Source organism: Epinephelus fuscoguttatus, linkage group LG5, assembly GCF_011397635.1.
Source record: "Epinephelus fuscoguttatus linkage group LG5, E.fuscoguttatus.final_Chr_v1".
Lineage (NCBI taxonomy): Eukaryota > Metazoa > Chordata > Actinopteri > Perciformes > Serranidae > Epinephelus > Epinephelus fuscoguttatus.
This window is the reverse complement of record NC_064756.1, coordinates 25,554,982-25,576,993: the sequence shown is the minus strand read 5'-3', so window position 1 is coordinate 25,576,993 and position 22,012 is coordinate 25,554,982. Positions and strand designations below refer to the sequence as shown.

Here is a 22,012-nt window from a genome sequence, read left to right as displayed (position 1 = left end):
TTTTGGGAAACAGTAGCATTTCAAAAAGAGAGACTGTCTCTTAACCTGAGCGTGTGGTTTCAAGGTCTGCTGTCTGAAATCATTATCTGCCAGTTCCAAAGATGCTTATCCTCTAGTGGCGGGAGCAAGAAGGAAAAAAAACTGAGGACTAAATGAGAAATAAGTGTTCATTAAAAGGGTTAAGAAGGTTAAACGAGAGACTGATGTCATGTTAACAAGGTTTAAACACAATGAAAATCAATGTAGAGGTTGGACAAAATACAAATCAGTTGCTCCAGAGAGCCTTAAAAAGCTTTAATTAACTAATATGCTGTGTTTACAAAGGCTTTCTCCCACTTTTTATTTTGGGATATTTATTCTGTCTCTTGCGGAAATGTTTAAAACACCTTATGTTGAGCTGTAGCTGACTAAAGATGTGTGATTTTCTTTTCTGGGTGTTGTGTCGATGTTGTGTGTCAGAACGCCCTGGACCGTTCAGAGAATCTGACAGCGCTGGGTTTCCACCTGGCTCGCCTGCCTGTGGAGCCTCACATTGGCAAACTCATCCTGTTTGGAGCTCTGCTGGGCTGCCTCGACCCCGTACTCACCATTGCCGCTTCGCTCAGCTTCAAAGACCCTTTCTTCATACCCCTGGTAGGGCACCAGAGTTCACAGACATGAAAGCTCATGTCGACAGTGACACACAGACACACTTGAACACATTGCTGCGCTGTATCTGCTGACTTCTCTCTGTGCAAAGTAGGTCTTCAAGGGATATTATTAATGCATGTGTCTCTCTCAGGGCAAAGAGAAGATGGCAGACATGAGGAGAAGGACCCTCTCCAGAAACTCCAAGAGTGACCACCTCACTATTGTCAATGCCTTCCAGGTCAGACAGCCCACGTCCATCAGTTTTCTTTCATCTCCGTCTGCTGCATGAATTGGTTGTCTTAATTTATACATTGATCGTCCAGGGCTGGGAGGAAGCGAAACAGCGTGGTGCCAGGTATGAGAGGGAGTACTGCTGGGACAACTTCCTGTCTGCCAATACACTCCAGGTGAGCCAGGCTGATTGAGAGTGCTGTGCTGAAGTGCTTTGAAAAAAAAAAAAACACATTACATTTTTAAATTGACTTCTGCCTGGGCAGATAAGGACATGCAGCATTTTAGAACTGATTTGTCCTTTTATTATTCAGATGCTGCACAATATGAAGGGCCAGTTTGCTGAGCATCTAATGCATGCAGGCTTTGTCAGCAGCAAGGACCCCAAAGACCCCAAATCTAACGTCAACTCAGGTAACTTAGGGGAGTTTTTTGGTTGCCATTCAGCTGTCAAAAAAGCTGGCTGTGTAGCAGAAATAAAATATCATATGGGACGTGTGCTCATTTGTTCTTTCTCTAACTCTCACTTCCTTCCCCAGACAATGAAAAGTTGATCAAGGCGGTGATTGTTGCCGGTCTTTACCCGAAGGTGGCCATGATCAGACCGTCCCACAGCAAAAAGAGGCCGGGGTGAGTCTGCCAGTTCAAAGAGGGACATAAACAAAGACAGACAGGAAGAGGGCTGCACGGCACAAGATAGAGGAAGTGCACAATCATTCCTATTGATCTTTAGACAGAAAAATGGCCTTCACACTGCGATAACTCATCAGACCTCTCAGGTAAGAGTTCTTTAAGAGTCCTGTGACAATTACCTGAGGCAGTGCAGAGACTGTGTTAGGAAAATTGTCAAAAACAGAGGCGCTTTTGTAGCTGAAGATCAATGCAGTCATCATAAAACTGCCCTCAGTCAGCTGTCACGGGCAACCTGAGCTGTGACCTGCTTGCAAAAGACAGAGGCACGCAACAGGGAGACAGACATACACTCTCACAGTGGGGCTGTCACTTTTGTTTGTCGGCCTCAGTGACAGCTTCAGACCCAGTTGCACAGTGAAATTGCCAGGGTCATTTCCTCTGCATAAGTAATTGTCCACACTTGTGATGCTAAGACAGTCGAAAGTTTTCACATGTCCGCGCAACATCTCAGTGTTTAATGGATTCATTGCTCGATGAAGCACTTCTTTTTGTTTTGTTGCTAAATCAGAAATGCTGTCTGGTACAAGCAGCTTTGTTCCCCACAGTCAAGCAGTCAGTTATGTCTGGCTGATACTCAGGAGTTTGAAACATGATGTTACTTTCATGTTAGATGATTCGCAGACTGCATCGCAACTTCTCTTTGGTACCATCCGTACCAAAATGGCAGGAGGCAGTCGAATTAACAAGCCAGACAGATCTTATGGGTTGTTTCTGGAACTACCTTCTGAATCATTTCAACACATTGTGTTAGGGAGTTTTAACAATGTGGGTGGCAACATATGCCTACAAATACACACTTTTTAGGCATGTGTGGATACATTTCTTCAATTATTTTGGCCAAAATTGTACAAAAATACATCTGTTATCACTGGAATAAGATGAAAATCTCACTGAAACATGCTAAAAAAAATACTCATACAGATTTAGCAGTGCACTCCTATTATATTGTCACACCCACGATGGAGAGTGAAAGAGATTAGAAACAGAAACAGAGTTATTGTCTTTTATTTACCACACATTTCTTCTTCCTTGTCATAAATCTGGTGCCCATGTCACCTACAATAAGGTATGCACTGATATGGATTTTTTCAACAGATACAGATACCTGATAATTACCTGCTTCTCATGGCTGATATCCGATACGATAACCAATAGTTTAACGTTTTTGTAGAACAGTTCAATGAAAGGATCATATTTACACCTGTGAAATATTTATTAAAGTTAATGAAATGTCCGAAATTTGGGAAAATACTCACAAGTTTCCTAGAGTTGTAGTCGTAGGTGGCCAACAGATGAAAGTTGATGGTTGGAATGAAATAACTCATCGGTTAACAGAACTGTTGATTAATTTTCTGTCAACCAAGTAATCACCATATTTTTTTCAGCTTAATTCTCAGCACATTATAAGTCATCTTTTTATAAAACTGTCAATGCTTCAGGTCTTCCTCTTGATTGCGGAAAAGTTCAGTCGTCTTTTTTCTTTTTGTCTCCTCTGACAAAAAACATTTAGCTATGAAAAATGTTTCCTCTTCTGTTCTTTTGTCATTTATTGAGACAGTGATTGTAATAAAAACTATTATGCTTTTGTTTATCAAGTGTCAGCCAGTCAAATTTACACACTTTATATGTTTTCCTTCTCAGGGTTAAGGTGTACACCCAGGCTGATGGAAAGGTGTGTATCCACCCGAAATCAGTCAACGCCGAAGAGACTGAGTTCAACTACAAGTGGCTCATCTACCACCTTAAGATGAGGACGAGCAGTGTGAGTATGCTGTGTTTTATTGCCGCTGTATGAATGTTTTTACATTTGAGTGTGTGTTTTTCTGTCTGTTTGATTTTGTATGTGTCCGTGCGGAGGGTGCGAGCGAGTGGAGAGAAGGACCGGTGGTTAAAGGTTGGCAGTGGTGCCACGCCAGCTTCACACTGAATGAATATTTGATTAAAACGCTGCCTTTCAACTCTCTCTCTCAAAGGCTCTTGTGCTTCAAAGCCTCCAGACACAATGTAAGAGATGGTGTTGGGGAGGGGGCAAAACGGTCAATGCGGCTCCCTGACTGCCGCCCTCTCTCTCTCTTTTTCTCTTCTGTCCTTTTTTTTGCCCCTCCTCACACTCTCATATCCCCCTCCCTTCCATCAGTCTTTGTTCTTTCTGTGCAGTGAATGTTACCATTCGACAGAAAAACACCTTTCATGTTTTCTCTGATTGCTGCCTGTGTCTTTGTCTCTCACTTTACCGCCGTGGTTATTATGAAGAAAAGTGTCGTGCTGGATTTCACCATTATTATCACCACCATTAAATGTTTTTTTTTCTTGTTGTGTGTAAGTGGTTTTGTGCGCAGTCTGTGTCTATTCTAACGGTAAGGTGTTCCGAGAGTGCGAAACTGTCAAGGTCATTTGTTTACTGAGAGAGAAGAGAGCGGAAGAGCAAGGCTATAGAAAGGGAAAAAAAGGAAGGAAAGTGAGGGATGACGTTAAAGTTTATCTCCTCTGACGCACTTGCCCCTGGTGGTCTATTACATTACACATTGATGGGGCAAATGCAGTTGTCCCTGCTCTCTCGTCACTTCTTTTTCTCTCCTTGTCTCCCACCCACTCCCTCCACCTCTCCCTTCCTCTCTCTGATGCTAATTTCCGACACTTCTGTCTGTTACTTTCAAATCTGAAATGGGTTTTGTTTGACCTCGGTCTGCTGCTCATGTGGTCTGTGTGGCTTTTGACCTGAGAGCTGAGCAGTTCTATGAGTGTGTGCATACAGATCAGTGTCTTACATAAAGTATCACTTCTGTTTTCTGTCTGAAGTTGCAATAATTTGTGACACATATTTACTCACCTTGACATTTCTGTAAGAAAACAGGATTTTTACATTTTGTGTATCAATAGTCGTGCTCCTCTACATAAACATCTGTCAGTTCAGCACAGCGAGGAGAATGGATGGAGAAGAGTGTAACACATTTTCAAGATTCACAGACAGGGCAAGATGACATTTCTCCTAACACTGGAGGCAGCGAAACACATTTCAAACTTGCACAGCCTCTCTTCACTAATGGGACACTTTCAGCCCACACCACAGAATAGCTGTCGGGCACGGTGTGTCATAATGATCCCGCTCCCTGTCACCGAGTGGGTAAGCGTGTTTGTTGTAAAGCTGCTGTCGTTGTGCGTTAGCGACACCTCTCTGCGTGTCCTCAGATCTTCCTGTACGATTGCACGGAGGTGTCCCCGTTCTCGCTGCTGTTCTTCGGAGGAGATATCACGATCCAGAAAGACGAGGACCAGGAAACCATCGCCGTGGACCAGTGGATTGTCTTCAGATCCCCAGCACGCATCGCTCACCTTGTCAAGGTAGTATGACAGGGTGTCTGCAGGTCCTTAAAAGATGTAATGTCTTAAATCCAGTGTTATAATAAACAGGATTATATTTTTATTATATTGTTATATTATAACATTGCCACAAACATTTTATCTGTCATTTATCCATCTCTTAATTTCTTTTTGTCAAAATGAGTCAAGCCCTTCTGTGTGAAAGTCCACTTTTCTGATAATAATACTCATAATAACTCATTCATTTATTTACTCATTTTCTGTAACCACGTATCCTGTTAGGGGTCGCGGGGGGCTGGAGCCTATCACAGGTCACAGGGCTGACACATAGAGACAGACAACATTCACACTCACATTCAACCCTGGGGTTCCAGCCAGGAACCCTCTTGCTGTGAGACAACAATGCTAACCACTGCACCACCGGGCTGCCTAATAATAATAATGATAATAATAATAATAATAATAATGATAATAATAATAATGATGATAATAATGATAATAATAATAATAATAATAATAATAATAATAATAATGATAATGATGATAATAATAATAATGATGATAATAATAATAATAATAATAATTCACTTTATTTATATAGCACCTTTCATACAGGAAATGCAGCACCAAGTGCTTTTCAATAAGGGCACAGAGTGTTTCATGTGAAAATAGAGTGAACATAAAACAGAACTTATTCAGAAAATCCTAGAATTATAAAACTTTAAATCATAAGATAAAGTAAAATTTAAGAGTTGCAGCAGTGTGAAGCATAGGTAGAAAGTAAAAGTGTAAAAAGAGAGTTTCAGACCTGTATCAGGAAGTCAGAGCTAGTTAAAGGCTAAAGGGAACAGTCATGTTTTAGCTCTTTTTAAAATATTTATCGATCTAGCTTCCCTGATATTAATGGGTAGTGTGCGCCATAGCTTTGGGGCGTAATTGACAAAGGCTGCATTCCTGATCTTCCGGCTGTTGCTGGGGACCTCCAATAAACCAGCAGCAGGTGATCGCAGTGTTCTTGGAGGCATATAGTTAACAAGGGAGTTAGTAATGCAGCTCAGTCTCAGCCCATGTAGTGCTTTGTATACAAGGAGCCTTAAAATCAATTCTAAATGTAACAGGAAGCCAGTGCCAGTCTGATGTTACAAATCTTTGAAACTACCACTGAACCTAATGCCATCATTTAATGTTATATTTACAGTTAGCTGTTGGCAAAATGTAGATTAACCTAATTCACTCTAATAACCGTACTCCTACATAAAACCTTCCACTGCACAGGACTATATATATATATATATATATATATATATATATATATATATATGCATTACTTACCTTTATACTTACCTGCAATTCTTGAATAAGAAACAGATGATTGTTGAGAAATCAGTCTTAAATTTGTTTAAAATGATCTTAAACTGGTCTAAATTCAGGAGTCTGATACCTGTAAACACCCTGTACAAGCTGGAGGACACACACAGCGAAGCTCATGATGAGACTGCTTTCACTGACCTCTCATTCCTGTCTTTTCTGCAGAGTTTAAAGAAAGAGCTGGATTCTCTGCTGGAGGAGAAAATCTGTAACCCTGCTCCTGTGGACTGGCAAAACCGCCAGTCCAAAGACTGTGCTGTCATAACAGCCATCATTGACCTCATCACCACCCAGGAGAAGCCTACAGGCAACACTCGGGGCTATGGCAGGACGTGGGCGTCTGGCCCGAGAGGACAACACATTCACTTCAACGACGATGACGACGAAGACGATGATTAGAAGTGGCCAGGTTTTTCAGAAAGGAGCCGCGGGAATAACGTACTGCATTCTGGGACACAGAGGTCAGTTGGTATATTTATGATAACCAGCTGGTTGGTGCTCCTAAAGGCCAAACCCAGGACACGAGTACTGGAACATGTTATGCACTTGACTCCCATTATTCATTTTTTTGCCTGCTCTGTCATGATTTTGCAAGGACCAATCCATGTTCAAACACACCCAGTAGCTGTTGTGTTTTTTTCAGTGTTCAGTTTGTACGTTCTCGCTCTTGTTCTTAAGCAATGTCACTAAATGGACTGCACAATAAAGAAAGTATGCTGACAACAAAAACACACCTGGCTTATCTTAATCTGCTTTACCCTGCTGAAATTTAAGGAAAAACAAAGTGATAACCATTACTCACAAATATTGCTGGCTTCATGATGGAGAGCCATAATCTGCTCTATGATTGGAGAGCACCATTTGTTCTGAGCTTTAAGGGAGCAATCTCTAAAATCACCTGGGTGATATTTGGTTGCAATGAACACCTGCATAGCTGTTAACCTTCAGCGGCACACAGTTGCAAACCCCTGATTTACCAGTCGGTATCTCATAAATATCTGATAAAGTGCTGCTGAACGAAGGATTTATGCACATTTCTGATTAATGTGCACTGAACTTCCACAGAGCACACGGCTAATTTATTGTTCCAAGTGCTACCGGAGGAATAAAAGTGGAGTAATTTTCTTGGGTCTATCTAGCAGTGGTCCTCGGGGGAAAAGAGGTGTCATATTGATCATTGAGAGTAGATGACAAGCCCCTGCAATTGAGCTTTTATTTATGGTGGAGTGAAATACATAAAGGTCAACTAAACAAGTTTCGGCAATATAAATCTGTATTTTGGAAAAACATACAAGTTATAATTCAGGCTGTTTTACATATTTACATGTACACAGATGATTTACAATAGTTACAAGTACAGGAAGTGATTGAAATAAAGATCGATTCATGCTTACATGTGTGACATCACATAGCTAATTTTTTCCCTGAGTGCAAAGCTTTGTCTGGATACGTTGTCGCGTCCTTTCCGCCCGCTGTCGTCATACCTCGCTTCATGTAGTTCAACAGTTGTGGTTGTCATTTGGGCTGGAGCCAGAGCAGTGGGCTTGACAGATGGTGTTATCACCACACTCTGACCAAGCCATTCATTTCCTTTAGCTGGGCATGGCAACACTAAAAAGATGACTCACACTGGACAATCACATTAAAAGCAGGGCCGGCTCTTCTCTCCCCCCCATCCTACCATCAGCACACACAAATTAATTTCTGCTTGCCTCTGTAACATCACAGATATAAATCCTATGGGGGATATATATATATATATATATATATATATATATATATATATACACACGTGTGTATATATATGTGTGTATATATATATATATATATATATATACGTGTGTATATATATGTGTGTATATATATATATATACGTGTGTATATATACGTGTGTATATATATGTGTGTATATATATATATATATATATACGTGTGTATATATATGTGTGTGTATATATATATATATATATACACACACACCCCTGGGTTGCATCTAGTGTCTGTGATATTTCAGGCTGTTCAAATCATTGAGTGGATGGAGAGAAAAATGGCACGTGTGACACAAATGTAGAGTCTGATTCATGGTGGTGACATTAACAGGTGACAAACAGCCAGGTAGAGAACAGACTGTTGGCGATGCTGCTTAACCCGTGGATGACACGAGATTACACCTCCCAGAGTAGTGTAATCCTCATCATCCAAATAATTATGACTATGAACACGTGTGCCGTGTGTTTCAGACACGTAGCATTCATGTTTGTCCTCTGCAGCTTAACGCACACTCCGTTTTGTTTTCTTCTAAGTATCATTGTAATGGTTTCACTTGCCTTCAGATGCGACTGAAACACTCAGAAGAGTTTCTGCACTAACCCACACGCTGTACAGAAGCTGCCAATCCCACCGTCTTGCCTTATTATCAACATCTTCATAGTTACATTGTTACTGGCACAGCTCCTCATCATCACATGGCCTGATCCGTGTTAACAGAGCACGAATCAGGCTGCTGTCATTTTCACACTATTTGGTCTATTTTACCTCCTATAGCGATACCGTAGTGTCAATTATTCCATTGCACATCACTTGCACTCAAAAAATATGCTTGAAAAAAAAAACAAAATTTACAAATTTCACACCATCAGTCGCTCTGCAGAGCGGGGTGTTGAAAGCAGTGACTCCGGCAGTGGGTGTGAAGTTTTCTAACCGACCGGGGAATTAATGAATGTGACAGATCCCACTGTCAAGCCATCCCACCCACACAGGGAGCGATTAGTAATTAAGGGATTAAAAAAAAAAACAGTTCTGCCGTGTTTGTCCTGAAAAGTCTTTGCTTTGAATCTCACAGTGCCTGATATTTAGTGGACTTTGAGCAAGGATTATGGCTTCATCTTTAACCCACTGTAAGGAGTCAGGCAGCCTGGTCCACGGAGTCCCTGAAGGCAGCTCACTGATGCTGTTACTGAACCCATTTGTTTGGGTTCACTTCTTAAATGGCAGGTCACTCGTGAGTCAAAGGGTGAGAAAAGCCCTCTGTGGTTTAAGCACTTGGCTCATCCTGCTCACACATTAGTCTCCAACCCCTGCAGGCGGTCCATCCTCTGCATGTTGCGCTCAATGGTGGCCTGGCATGTGATTGGTTCGGCGCACTCGGCGAGGAACCACCCCCTTTCTCCGTCACGCAGTCGCTCGCCTTCATACCAGCCTGAAAAGGAGAAATTGAAGGATGCATGAAAACTGAAGCAGGTGTTTTGTTACCTTGTGCCATTACTGTCTCTCTCCTTTTGATGCTCAATGCTGTCTGTTCTTTAACATGAAAGTCTGTTGCCATGGTTCCCGGAAGGGAAGTGACCTTCGGCCTCTGTGTGTTTGTGTGGTTTTAAAACCACATCTTCAAACAGGTGTAAGGTCCATTATGTGAGACAGATAGGTGTTGTGGAGAGGGTAGAAAAGTGCATGATGAAAGGACGGCGCTGAAACAGGAAGGTGGAGAAATGAGAGGAATACTAAAGAGGGTGAGAGAAGCTACAGTAAAGGCTACAGAACAAGACAGAGCGGTAAACGTGAGAAATAAAGCCAACCTACCATCTTCTACAGTCTGTGAGACCAACACAACATCAGCCACCTGCAGGGACAACTCATCTGGCTGCTTGGCTGTGTAAGTTCTGATCACCTCCACCTGCATCACATCTGAAACAACACAAACACACATCCATAAATCACTTCAGATAATTAACACCGGCCTTATCTGAATATATCTGAATTTACAAAGTGTTTTTGAAATCAGACTGAGAAAATCTGTTCATCAAATGGCCACAAGGTGGTGCTACAGGCTAAAAGGAGCACGCAGGGAGCCTTTTAGGTGTCGGCGGCAAACTTACTGGTTCTGTCCTGATTCTTGTTGTTGCTGACATTCTGGCCCAGAGCGCTGATCCATCTGGCACGCTCATTCCTGAAAGCACACATAATAGAACATTATTAAACTGTTCTGGCACTAGATGGAGACTTTTATTGACTTAACAACTCCTAAAGCTTGACAGCCTTATGAGAGTTGTTCACCTCCTAAATTGCGGTTGATGGAGTTTAATTCTTCTGATTGTGTAATACAGATGTGGCACATGCTATGGTCCAGCTGTTTTTGAGAAATACACAGCTGTTAAGGACAGTCCGAGCTGACTTTAACCAAGCCTCATTAGACATAAGCAGGCTGATATCATGCAGGATGTAGCAGTGCACTCTTTGCTCTGAGTCTCACTTATGCTCAGAACTTCCCAAAAACTTTCATTTTTCCTAAAACTTTACAATTAAAAACTGAGTGAAAGTGAAACTATCAGTGCTCCAATACTGATGTTTTTAGTGAAAATGCATGTTCGGGAAGTGCTAATCATACGACTGGATAAATGAGACTTACTGCAGAAGGTTCAATGAAAGCATACAAGAAAAGGTTCTTCACTAATTCAAGGTAACACAGCATAACTAACTGATTTACAATTAGTGGGTGAAGTGTTCCTTTAAGGAAAACATTAGATTGATGCACAACTTTTTTGGTTACAGTTTGGCCATCTTATCCAAAAAGTGTCGAGCCGACCCAACGCAAGCCGACAAGAACGTACATCAGGCACACAACACTGTGTGACACAGGTATATCACCCAGTCGGCGCCTCCCCCGGTGTTTAGGGAGTCCCATAGTCGCCCAGCAAGTTCTACCTTCCCTCCCTCCTCACCGTCTCTTATCAATGAGAGAACAGCAGTGTGTTTTCAGTCACAGAGAACTGAGCAGAAGCACAAGGCTGATTCCCAGGAGGGAACAGGCTTGCTTTTGCTTTCCCTCTCTCCTGTGTGTTTCATGGGAAAAAAAACAAAAAAAACAGGTGGAGTCGCACAGGTCAGATTCCATGAAACTCTATCTCTCATCTTACCTGTTCTCATCTACTGCTGAGGGAGGGCGAGGATTTAGACAGAGCGAGAGAGGGAGAGATAAAGGGGGGTTCAGGAAATGAACCAGAGGGGGTTTTTGAGGCCCCCCTGTGACTCAGCTCTGTTGCCCTGAATCATGCAGATGGGTACAACATGCACAGACAGTCAGACTGAGAACAGTATTTGTGTGTGAATGCTCTTCACAAGGGCCTCAAACGAACCTCGAACAGGCAAGTCCCATGAGTCAGACCTCATTATAGTGTTCCCATTGTACACAGGCTGTTTTGATCCCTTTCAGGACGCATAAGCTGTAAAACACGGGGTCACGTCATCCTTCCATAAGTAACTGGAGTGTGTGGAATCACCATAAAACTTTATAATCATTACTCTGATAAAATCATTAACGTAGCGGCCATCACATTGCACCCACAATGCAATATTATGACTAACAAAGTGTGGCCTTTGGAGTCAACAATACAGTCACTCTTTGGTACCTTTTAATATGTTCAATAATGAACTGCAGTTTTTAATAATTCCTAATTTTCTCGTGTCTTCCAAAGTGGGAAATAATCACTCGTTAGTAAAGTGATGTCATTCAGTTTGTGTGTTTAGTATTTCATAATCATATTTGGTGTTCATTGCTATTTGTCCCACTCTAACACTGACTTTGGAGGTTAACTCAACTCATGTTTTGGCAGGGAATATTCCTTTGGCATTTTAACTCATTCGATGTTTGTCAGTCGGACAATCGCTGGTGTCACTTCCACAACGCCCAAAGTGTTTTCATTTTTTCCCAGCTGAAAACGCCAGGTGCTCTTCCAAAAACAGCCAGCTAGGGGCGCTAAAGTGCTTCAAGGGCGCAGCATTTTTTTCAGCGGAGACGTTTTGGTTGCATCTCATTGATATGATGCGGAATTTCTGCAGAAGTAAAAAAGGCAGAACACTTCGTCTGGCCCTTGTTCTGGATGAAAGACAGACCGAAATATGCAGAGAGAGACGACAGACCCGCCAGTGTACAGTACAGGCCAAAAGTTTGGACACACCTTCTCATTCAATGCGTTCTCTTTATTTTCATGACTATTTACATTGTAGATTCTCACTGAAGGCATCAAAACTATGAATGAACACATGTGGAGTTATGTACTTAACAAAAAAAGGTGAAATAACTGAAAACATGTTTTATATTCTAGTTTCTTCAAAATAGCCACCCTTTGCTCTGATTAATGCTTTGCACACTCTTGGCATTCTCTCCATGAGCTTCAAGAGGTAGTCACCTGAAATGGTTTTCCAACAGTCTTGAAGGAGTTCCCAGAGGTGTTTAGCACTTGTTGGCCCCTTTGCCTTCACTCTGCGGTCCAGCTCACCCCAAACCATCTCGATTGGGTTCAGGTCCAGTGACTGTGGAGGCCAGGTCATCTGCCGCAGCACTCCATCACTCTCCTTCTTGGTCAAATAGCCCTTACACAGCCTGTAGGTGTGTTTGGGGTCATTGTCCTGTTGAAAAATAAATGATCGTCCAACTAAACGCAAACCGGATGGGATGGCATGTCGCTGCAGGATGCTGTGGTAGCCATGCTGGTTCAGTGTGCCTTCAATTTTGAATAAATCCCCAACAGTGTCACCAGCAAACACCCCACACCATCACACCTCCTCCTCCATGCTTCACAGTGGGAACCAGGCATGTGGAATCCATCCGTTCACCTTTTCTGCGTCTCACAAAGACACGGCGGTTGGAACCAAAGATCTCAAATTTGGACTCATCAGACCAAAGCACAGATTTCCACTGGTCTAATGTCCATTCCTTGTGTTTCTTGGCCCAAACAAATCTCTTCTGCTTGCTGCCTCTCCTTAGCAGTGGTTTCCTAGCAGCTATTTGACCATGAAGGTCTGATTCGCAGTCTCCTCTTAACAGTTGTTCTAGAGATGGGTCTGCTGCTAGAACTCTGTGTGGCATTCATCTGGTCTCTGATCTGAGCTGCTGTTAACTTGCGATTTCTGAGGCTGGTGACTCGGATGAACTTATCCTCAGAAGCAGAGGTGACTCTTGGTCTTCCTTTCCTGGGTCGGTCCTCATGTGTGCCAGTTTCGTTGTAGCGCTTGATGGTTTTTGCGACTCCACTTGGGGACACATTTAAAGTTTTTGCAATTTTCCGGACTGACTGACCTTCATTTCTTAAAGTAATGATGGCCACTCGTTTTTCTTTAGTTAGCTGATTGGTTCTTGCCATAATATGAATTTTAACAGTTGTCCAATAGGGCTGTCGGCTGTGTATTAACCTGACTTCTGCACAACACAACTGATGGTCCCAACCCCATTGATAAAGCAAGAAATTCCACTAATTAACCCTGATAAGGCACACCTGTGAAGTGGAAACCATTTCAGGTGACTACCTCTTGAAGCTCATGGAGAGAATGCCAAGAGTGTGCAAAGCAGTAATCAGAGCAAAGGGTGGCTATTTTGAAGAAACTAGAATATAAAACATGTTTTCAGTTATTTCACCTTTTTTTGTTAAGTACATAACTCCACATGTGTTCATTCATAGTTTTGATGCCTTCAGTGAGAATCTACAATGTAAATAGTCATGAAAATAAAGAAAACGCATTGAATGAGAAGGTGTGTCCAAACTTTTGGCCTGTACTGTACACTGGCGGGTCTGTCGTCTCTCTCTGCATATTTCAGTCTGTCTTTCATCCAGAACAAAGGCCAGACGAAGTGTTCTGCCTTTACTTCTTTATTAATCCTCTCCTCCGTTGTTGTTGTTCAGCACTTGAACATTTAAGATGTGACAGCTGGTCTTTGTGTTTTTTGTCAGTAGTCAACCAGAAGTGTCAGACAGACACAGGAAGTGGCCACACTCAGCAGTCAGACAGGAGTCAGGTTAATTTCCAGGGCTGGTGCCTGCGGTTATTCCACAGGCTAGTTAATAACATGTCGGGCAGGAAATCCAAAGTGTGGGATCATTTTGAGAAGGTGAAGGACGAACCCAGGGTGATATGTAAACTCATCTTTATTGGTCGACTACAAACATGACGTATCATCTGAAACATGTACGTAGCTACATGCCCATTAGCCACTTAGCACAATCATTACTGCTTTGCCGACAGCGTCATTAACAGGCGGCTCGCTCAGTGTATGACGTGCACTTGTAGCTAAAATATAGGCCTATATTAATGAAGGTTCATTAGTACGGTTTTGTATTTCACTGTAATGTAGCACAGTGTTAACAATGTTACTGATACTATTCTTTCTCACACCTTCAACTCAAACCATTGTGTTGCCCCGCCCAAAATATATCATTTAATGATTAAATTAACATCGTAAACATGCAGGCGACTTGTCAACTAATGGCCCTAAATGACGACTATTGGTTGACTAGGAAAATTCTTAGTCAGGGCAGCCATTGGGTTAATGTAGAGATAACGTGCAGATTTATTTTTGCCCTGTTGATCAATCCTTTTTTTGAAGAGTACGTAGAATTTCAGTCAAAAAAGATTTTCTTTGGCTGACAACAGCCCTAATGATTCTTGGCTTAGTTTAGCATTTTAGCATCATATGTACAGTAGTAATGCTTAAGTAGAGCTGAGGCTGATGGGAAAGTCCACCAAAGTGCTGGAATTTTTTTTTTTTAATCAGATGATGCTAAAGTGATCACTAAAGTTATTGCAGTTCATCCTGAGGGTGACATGAATGCATGAACCAGATTTCATAGCAATCCATCCAGTAGTTGTTGAGACATTTTACTCACGTTTCAACCATGAATGTGAGCCTGCTGGTGGCACTAGAGGAGAAGTGCTATGATCAAGGGCCCGGTTACTTATCTGTACTGAATGTGAAAGTTCTTCTAACATCCGAGCTGCTCTGTGGGAATGGCATCTGTTCATCGTTGATTTTGACAGCTGGACGCACATGCTGACAGATTCATGCGCACATACAAAACACACACAGGTCGCCTTCTCATGCAAACAGCTGAAATACTTTATCCAAGCTATGAGTGTGCAAGTATTCCATATATCGAGCACAGGCGCAAACGGGCAACCACATGTGTTTAAGAGGCACTTAATGGTTATCTGTGGAATGTGAGGCACATACCAAAAGAGGTTCAGGTAAAAAAGAAAAGGCCTTGGAACTGTGAGTGTGTGTTTACATGCAGGCATGTGAATACTGCATATGCACAAACAGCAGGTGCTTGCCCTCTTCCCCTTTAGATAACTACAAGTCTGTGCAGGATCAGGCTTTTCATGGCAGTAAAGCTCCTTCTGCCTTTACCATTCAACCCGACGTGCAAGAGAATGCAAGAATCATAAATCTATTGTCAGAGGCTCTAGTTTCACCTCTGCAGAGAAGTGAGGCCTTGCTGCTGCGCTGTAAAACCTCTTTCTCACAAGCAGATAAAGAGCGATGACAGACTCTATCTAACCTTCCTTCCTCTGCCAACTTAAAATCACCACCAGACCACTGTTTTTCATCTCTCACTCTCCCCCTAACCCTCTCTGCACACTCCTATCACTCTGTTTACTCTCCACCAAGTCCCTCCCTTGTTTCCACTTAACCACAGGTCAGAACGGTATTCGGGTACAATTCCTGCTCCTCCGACAAAAACATGAAATCTCCATGGCCGGAGCTGACCAGCCAAGGAAACTCCCAGGCAGAGGGAATGATTCTCATCAGCACGCTCCTTGTTATCACATAAATGAAAGCAGACGTAGTACGATAATGGAAAACAATAACATGATGACCAAAAGCAGACCGAGTAGAAAGAAAATCAGAAATGATGCCAGAGTGTGCAACAGAAGTAGAGACTCCCTCCTCCGGTCGGGGCTGTTACGTAACCGGTGCTGCTTTGTGTTATAGCTGCATATCTGACAAACAGAAATGTTTTGCTGCAGACTTCTGTAGCTGCTCTGTTCCACTAATAGAGACACACTATTCACTGACTGTGGACAGGACACAACATCAGGGTCATGGGGAAGACGAGCTGACATGAGCACACCAAACAAAAAGGATACAGACAGAAAAGAGAATCACAAGCACACAGACGTCCTTGTGCCATCTCCGATCCAGCTGTCCTGTCTGAATTCCACATGTATTATGTCACTGCTGTGGTCAAAGATCAGTCTACTGTATGTGCTGCTTGGACCTCACACAGTGATGCACAGATAGAGGTAAGCCATTGGCTTAGAGGGGCAGGTGGTGGAGAAGGAAGTGAAAGCAAAGACGCCCACACTGACCAACATAAGAAACCATTTCTATGGTTTTAGCACCACAAAAAAAACACAGACCCGCCTTTGGTCAGAATGTGTGGAATTTCACATCGTAACCCAGCTTTGGCTTCTTTTAAATGTAGCGGTTAAGTAAACAATATAGGGACGTGTATGCAATACAACCACTTGTTTTGCATTAGAGTGGTTTTATTCTTTGTGCAAACTCATTAGCAGAGACATTTTGCACAAAGTAGACCTGCATTTGTGTGGTCTTGTGACAAGAACAAAACAGCTGGCTGTCCTGCCCTGTCCTTTTTATTTTATGACTTTTCATCGAACAACATAATATAAATTTTAAACCAACAGCTCAAATAAAGTGGACATTTTCATATTTTTTTGTCTTTTTTTTTAAATTAAAAAAATCAAATTTTCAGTAAAATAATCCACAGATTGTGTTTAAATGACTCATAAACAAAGGGCTGTAATCTCTTTTGCTTCGTTCATAGCACCCTCTTGAATCCTCATCTTTTGGAAAAATTACTTCCCCCCCCTCAAATATGTCTTGGCTGCATTTCTGAAACTGAAAAAGATCAAATTTTCTGTGCGTGGCCCAGCTGAGAAGTTGTACAAACACTGGCAGCCTCTTATCTCCCACTTTGAAACAATGCAATCTATTTCATTAGACTAGAGCATGGGAAGTATGACCACAGAAAGATTAATGTTGGTCGTTTGGGGTACGTAGTAAGTGCACACAGTGACATGGTGCATTTACTGTATAGATACAACTATGTGTGGAGATGTAACATACATGTTGCATTGTGATCTTGTTGGATGCAGACAAGGTTAGGGTGGCATGTTGATCTTGAACATTACCTGCTGACTTTTAATCATTATTATCATTATTATTTTCTTATTTACTTATTCATTTTTTTATCTGCTTCTTTGTTTATTTTAATTAGCTGCAAACCTACTTTGTGTTCATGTTTGTTATTTTTTTTTTTTTTTGCTGATTTAGTCATTTATCATTAATTTGCTCTGATGAGCTGTGAGAGGATCATTGGGTTCTCATAAGAGCAAAGTAGTGATATAATAAGAGCAAGTCTATTGGAGTCAAATTCCTTGTATGTACACACGTAGTTGGCAAATAAAGCTGATTCTAATTCCGATTCTGATTTGGTGTTGGAAGGCAAAAGGATTTATGTTAAAAAAAACATGACACTGTGCTATTGTGCCATTACATATGCAAACTGTTGAAATTTGGTAACAAAAAAAAAAAAGATCAACAGAATAATAAATAAGGTGGCTCCAGACTGCTACGAAATGGTCCAACTTTGCGATCATGTTTGGAGTCAGAGAGAGTATTTTTTACAACTACTCGCTTCCGTGCAAACTGCAGATTTGCAGGGTTTTTTGTTCATGTTGAAAAACAAGGGAGCAAGTCTGCCAGTGTGGGCCAATGTGTGTGTAAGAGGGAGAGGGTCCGGGAGTGAGTGATAAGTTAACTGTGAGTATCACGTTATCTTCACTCATCAGTGTTTCTAGCTGTGCTCGTGTCCAATGTCACAAGGATGGCGAAACTAACTATATACGCGTTCTTCAGCTGTGTGTCAGAGCCAGGCCCTGCACAGTGAAAAGTTGCCAAGGAAAACTCGGATATAGACTCGAAGAAACTATACAGAAAAAGCCCAATGTACACTTTAGACAGGAATGGCTTAATGGATTTACACGGCTCACATACAACCAGACAAATAACACAATAAACTGTGTGTTCTGCACTTCATACAGCCCCAAATATACGGGGAAACAAAGTTCGCAGAAGCAACGGGTACTGGTGATGCGCGGGCCGACCCGTAACCCACGGGTCTTCCAGGTTGCCCGCTGGTCGGGTCAAGAAATGTTCACTTTATTGGCGGGGCGGGTCATTAAAAATTAAATATGTTGGATATAGCCTACTTGTTAACAACACTGTTGTAGGTTAGGTAAATGCATGTTACGTAACGTAACCTGCGACCTGACGTCACAAAAGCGCCAAGCAGCGGCCACAATAAACCAGAATCGGGGCAGGTTGTGAAAATAGATGCGGTAGCGCAGGCGGGATGGAGCGGGTCAAATTATTTCAGAAATGCGGGACCCGCGGGTTGGAAAAAACCCAGACCTGCGCATCACTAACGGGTACTGCACAATTCAGACATGATACACTAAAACATAAAATCATAAAACATAAAATCTGACAAGACAGGTTTACAAATGAAACAGAATCCCCACTTTCAACATCCTTTCACAGGCAGGAAGCTGCAATACAATTTGCAGAGGCGGCTGAAATGATGAGTTAAATTCAACGCTGCATATTTCATCACAAAGCAGGAGCTACCGTTTAAGGATAAGGGACAGATTGAACTTTCTAAAAAGAACGACGTAAATGTTAGCCCCACATATAGCAACGACACTGCATGTGTGCAGTTCAGGAGCTGGGTGTGCGTTACACTTGATAAAATTTAATGCATTTGTTTTGTTTTGTCATAACAGGAGGTAGGTTACTGACCACATACTTTGTTTACATGCTTTGTAAACAGTCGTGAAAGATTAATTTCGCTCAATTTGTGATGTTGTAAACTTGAAATAAAACATTACCAAAGCTTTTATCAGTAATATAGTTATAACGGCCAAAAATGTGATTAACTGCATCGCACGATTATTTAAAGTGTGTTCCTAAATTTTCTGCATGTGCTCCTAAAATTCTCAGTCAGGGCTACAATGCTCCTATTACAAAAAGTTAGTCTGGAACCCTGTATAATAAAAGTAATAGTTAGTGGTAGCCCTGCCTGACTGTTACTCCATCAAAATAAGTAATTTAAAGGCATCACCCTGGGCCCTGGGAACTTGTGATAGGCAGTTTTTAAAATATTCTCTGACATTTTATTGACTTAACATGTAATCAAAATAATAAGCACTTTGATCGATAATGAAAATAATCATTAGCTGCACCCTACTCTCACTCTGAGAAAGCATCAATACTCCTTATTGTGCGCTCTCCTTCAGTTCACTCTGACAGAAGCCCAAAATAGACTGGCTAATGTAACACCACTTCCATGTGTCATGTCGGGTTAGATCACTAAATTGGGATAAATGGCCGCAGGAAAAGGAAGTTATTCTCCGGTCATCAAAAACAAAGAGCAGACACTGGCTGCTGTCTCCAAGATGAGACACGGGACTGTGAAGAAGAGTCGCGGAGAGCGAGGAAACAGGCGGGGGGAGAGATAGTCGTGGGAAACAGCCCACTTAACAATGGGCCGCTGCTAGGCAACAGCTTAAACAATGCCTAGCAACCACTGTAACAAAGGATAGTTTCCAGGGTCTCCTCTGCTCAGCTCATTCAGTAACTACAGTGAGTGGAGCGCTGCACTCCTCACACATACACATTATTAGATGTTAGCCGAGGGCCCCAAAACCCAAGCTATCAAAGGAGGGAGTCGAGGGGCTTTCCACAATGACACACACATCCAGACAGAGTGGGCAGTTACACAAGGAGACCCCCTCATGTATACATGGGCAGTATGTAAGGCTCAGCAGGCAGCACATTTAAGTCATGTCACAAAGATTCCCTCCCACGCAGGCCCACAGCAGTCACACTTAACACTATTACTGCAGCCACTTTGTCAAGTTTCACTTAGTCGCAGCATGGGGGCCAATATCCGACTGTCCACGCTGCTATTCAACACTGAAACAGGTTTTTATTTCCAACTGCAACAAGGAACAAACACAGAATTGTGCTGTGGAGGTGTACAGTGGTTTAGTGGTCCCAAACCTGAGAGTGGCAGGATAACAACCAGGGTAGAAATTAAAAGTACAACATAAAATTTGGCTTTCATTTTTGTTTGTTTTTTTTCCCTTTAAGGCCTCTAAATGAAGTAACATTTTGTGAGGGGTCACAAGAAGACACAGGTTGGGAACCTAATGTTGAAGGTGCTACCAATAGGGGTGTGCCATATTGTGCCGTTCACAATAATACCAGTATGATTTTTAATATGATATGAAAAATTCATATTGTGATACTCGCGATATTTTGACTTGTTAACATTGACATCATACTGTTACCCATGGCAACAACAAGCATGTTTTGTCGGGGAATGTTGTGAGTTGTAATGGAGCCAAATTATGTGCCGTTACCTTTGTTAAATGTTGCTGTTGCTGTCCCTGGTTTTATATGAGAAGAGGGAAAAATCGCTAGTTGCTAGGCTAATTTATACAATGTAAAATGCCAAAGGCTGGTGCTAATAATGTTAGCATGTTATATTTGTTTGGAAAGCGTGTTTAATATAAGACAGTTGTTTTGTCGGTGAATGTTGTGAGTTGTAATGGAGCCAAACTGAGTGCCGTCACCTTTGTTAAATGTTGCTGTTGTCCCTGGTTTTTCTATGAGAAGAGGGAAAAATCGCTAGTTGCTAGGCTAATTTATACAATGTAAAATGCCATAGGCTTGTGCTAATGACGTTAGCATGTTGGATTTGTGGGGAAAATGTGTCCACTGCCGACTAGTGTTTTGGAGGTGTAATTGCAGGGTGACACAGACACACCACCGCAGAAGTATAAATGCTTACAAGGGCGTAGGCTACATGTGTAGGGTCTGCACACAACTATAAATCCTGCATTACTGTTGTAATTCACAAACTTAAGAAATTAGAGATCATTTTTGTTTAGTTTTTACTGAATATTTGACAGCAAACTGTAAAACTACATCACTTACTTTGTTGCTATTCTATGTTCTTAAATTAATAATAACATATTATTTTTACTAATTTGTCATTTCATCAGGAATATCGTTAACGCAAAAATACCCTCAAATATCACAATATTATTTAGGGTCACATCGCCCACCTAGAATTACCAAAATGCTGTTGCATCCTGATGTAAAGTCAAAGTTTGAAAGCTGCATTGGTTTATAAAGATATCATGCTAAGGTGCTTTGTTTTCTTTAAAATGTTTTTGACTACTGTCATTTTCATGTTTCTAGCGGTTAGCCCCCATGCAACTGCACCATGTTCTGAGCAAAGAATAGGAGTCGAGAACCGTCAAGAGTCTTATCCCTCCAAGCTTATCAGTTCCTTGTATACGTAGATTCTGGCATGTTTTTCTGACAGTTGTGCGTTGCAAACAATGACGTCAAACGCCTGAGGCTACGCTGCTGAAAGGAAGAATCAAGTCTAAGAAGAAGAAACAGTCAAAAGCATGGCTCTATTTCATGAAGAAAAATGAAATTAGTGCTGTTTTCCAACGTCTGTAGGAGACAGACAGACACAGAGACACTGAAACAGTTGTGTTGAAGCTGAAAACTGGTGCAGGACTACTTGTTTCCTCACACAGAAAACTAATCAGGAGACGATGAAGAATTGGACCGATGGGAGGAAGTGATCAATAAAACCTTTACATCTCCATACCAAGCTGTTGTTAGCAGGCTAACTTTATGTCCTGCCTTGAAAATAACTATTATTCTTTGAACTACCTCAGCATGTTTAATTATCAGTGATTGAATCCCCTCTATTACCAACAACAAGTTGCATTTTACTGCTGTGGTAAAAATTAGAATTCAAGCTGTTCTAGATTTTAACTTTGAAGTCACAAAATAACAATATATAGGCTTTGAAATAGCTGAGAGACA

General features: G+C 41.7%; 2 protein-coding genes across 2 annotated transcripts in view; one reads left to right on the top strand and one right to left on the bottom strand.

Annotated features, from left to right (window-relative positions):
- The window catches only part of dhx36 (DEAH (Asp-Glu-Ala-His) box polypeptide 36), a 37,265-nt gene extending 30,291 nt beyond the window's left edge, over positions 1 to 6,974 (top strand). The window contains exons 19-26 of the mRNA XM_049577484.1: positions 460 to 633; positions 782 to 868; positions 954 to 1,037; positions 1,176 to 1,275; positions 1,401 to 1,491; positions 3,196 to 3,316; positions 4,744 to 4,896; positions 6,409 to 6,974. Of these exons, the coding sequence (XP_049433441.1) occupies positions 460 to 633; positions 782 to 868; positions 954 to 1,037; positions 1,176 to 1,275; positions 1,401 to 1,491; positions 3,196 to 3,316; positions 4,744 to 4,896; positions 6,409 to 6,642 (1,044 nt within the window). The 3' untranslated portion in view covers positions 6,643 to 6,974. The remainder of the gene's footprint in view (positions 1 to 459; positions 634 to 781; positions 869 to 953; positions 1,038 to 1,175; positions 1,276 to 1,400; positions 1,492 to 3,195; positions 3,317 to 4,743; positions 4,897 to 6,408) is intronic.
- Positions 6,975 to 8,159: 1,185 nt separating this feature from the next.
- The window catches only part of LOC125889457 (rho guanine nucleotide exchange factor 26-like), a 37,827-nt gene continuing 23,974 nt past the window's right edge, over positions 8,160 to 22,012 (bottom strand). Inside the window, exons 13-15 of the mRNA XM_049577485.1 lie at positions 10,119 to 10,189; positions 9,823 to 9,927; positions 8,160 to 9,442 (exon numbers count right to left, since the gene is read on the bottom strand). Coding sequence (XP_049433442.1) covers positions 9,300 to 9,442; positions 9,823 to 9,927; positions 10,119 to 10,189 — 319 coding nt within the window. The 3' untranslated portion in view covers positions 8,160 to 9,299. The remainder of the gene's footprint in view (positions 9,443 to 9,822; positions 9,928 to 10,118; positions 10,190 to 22,012) is intronic.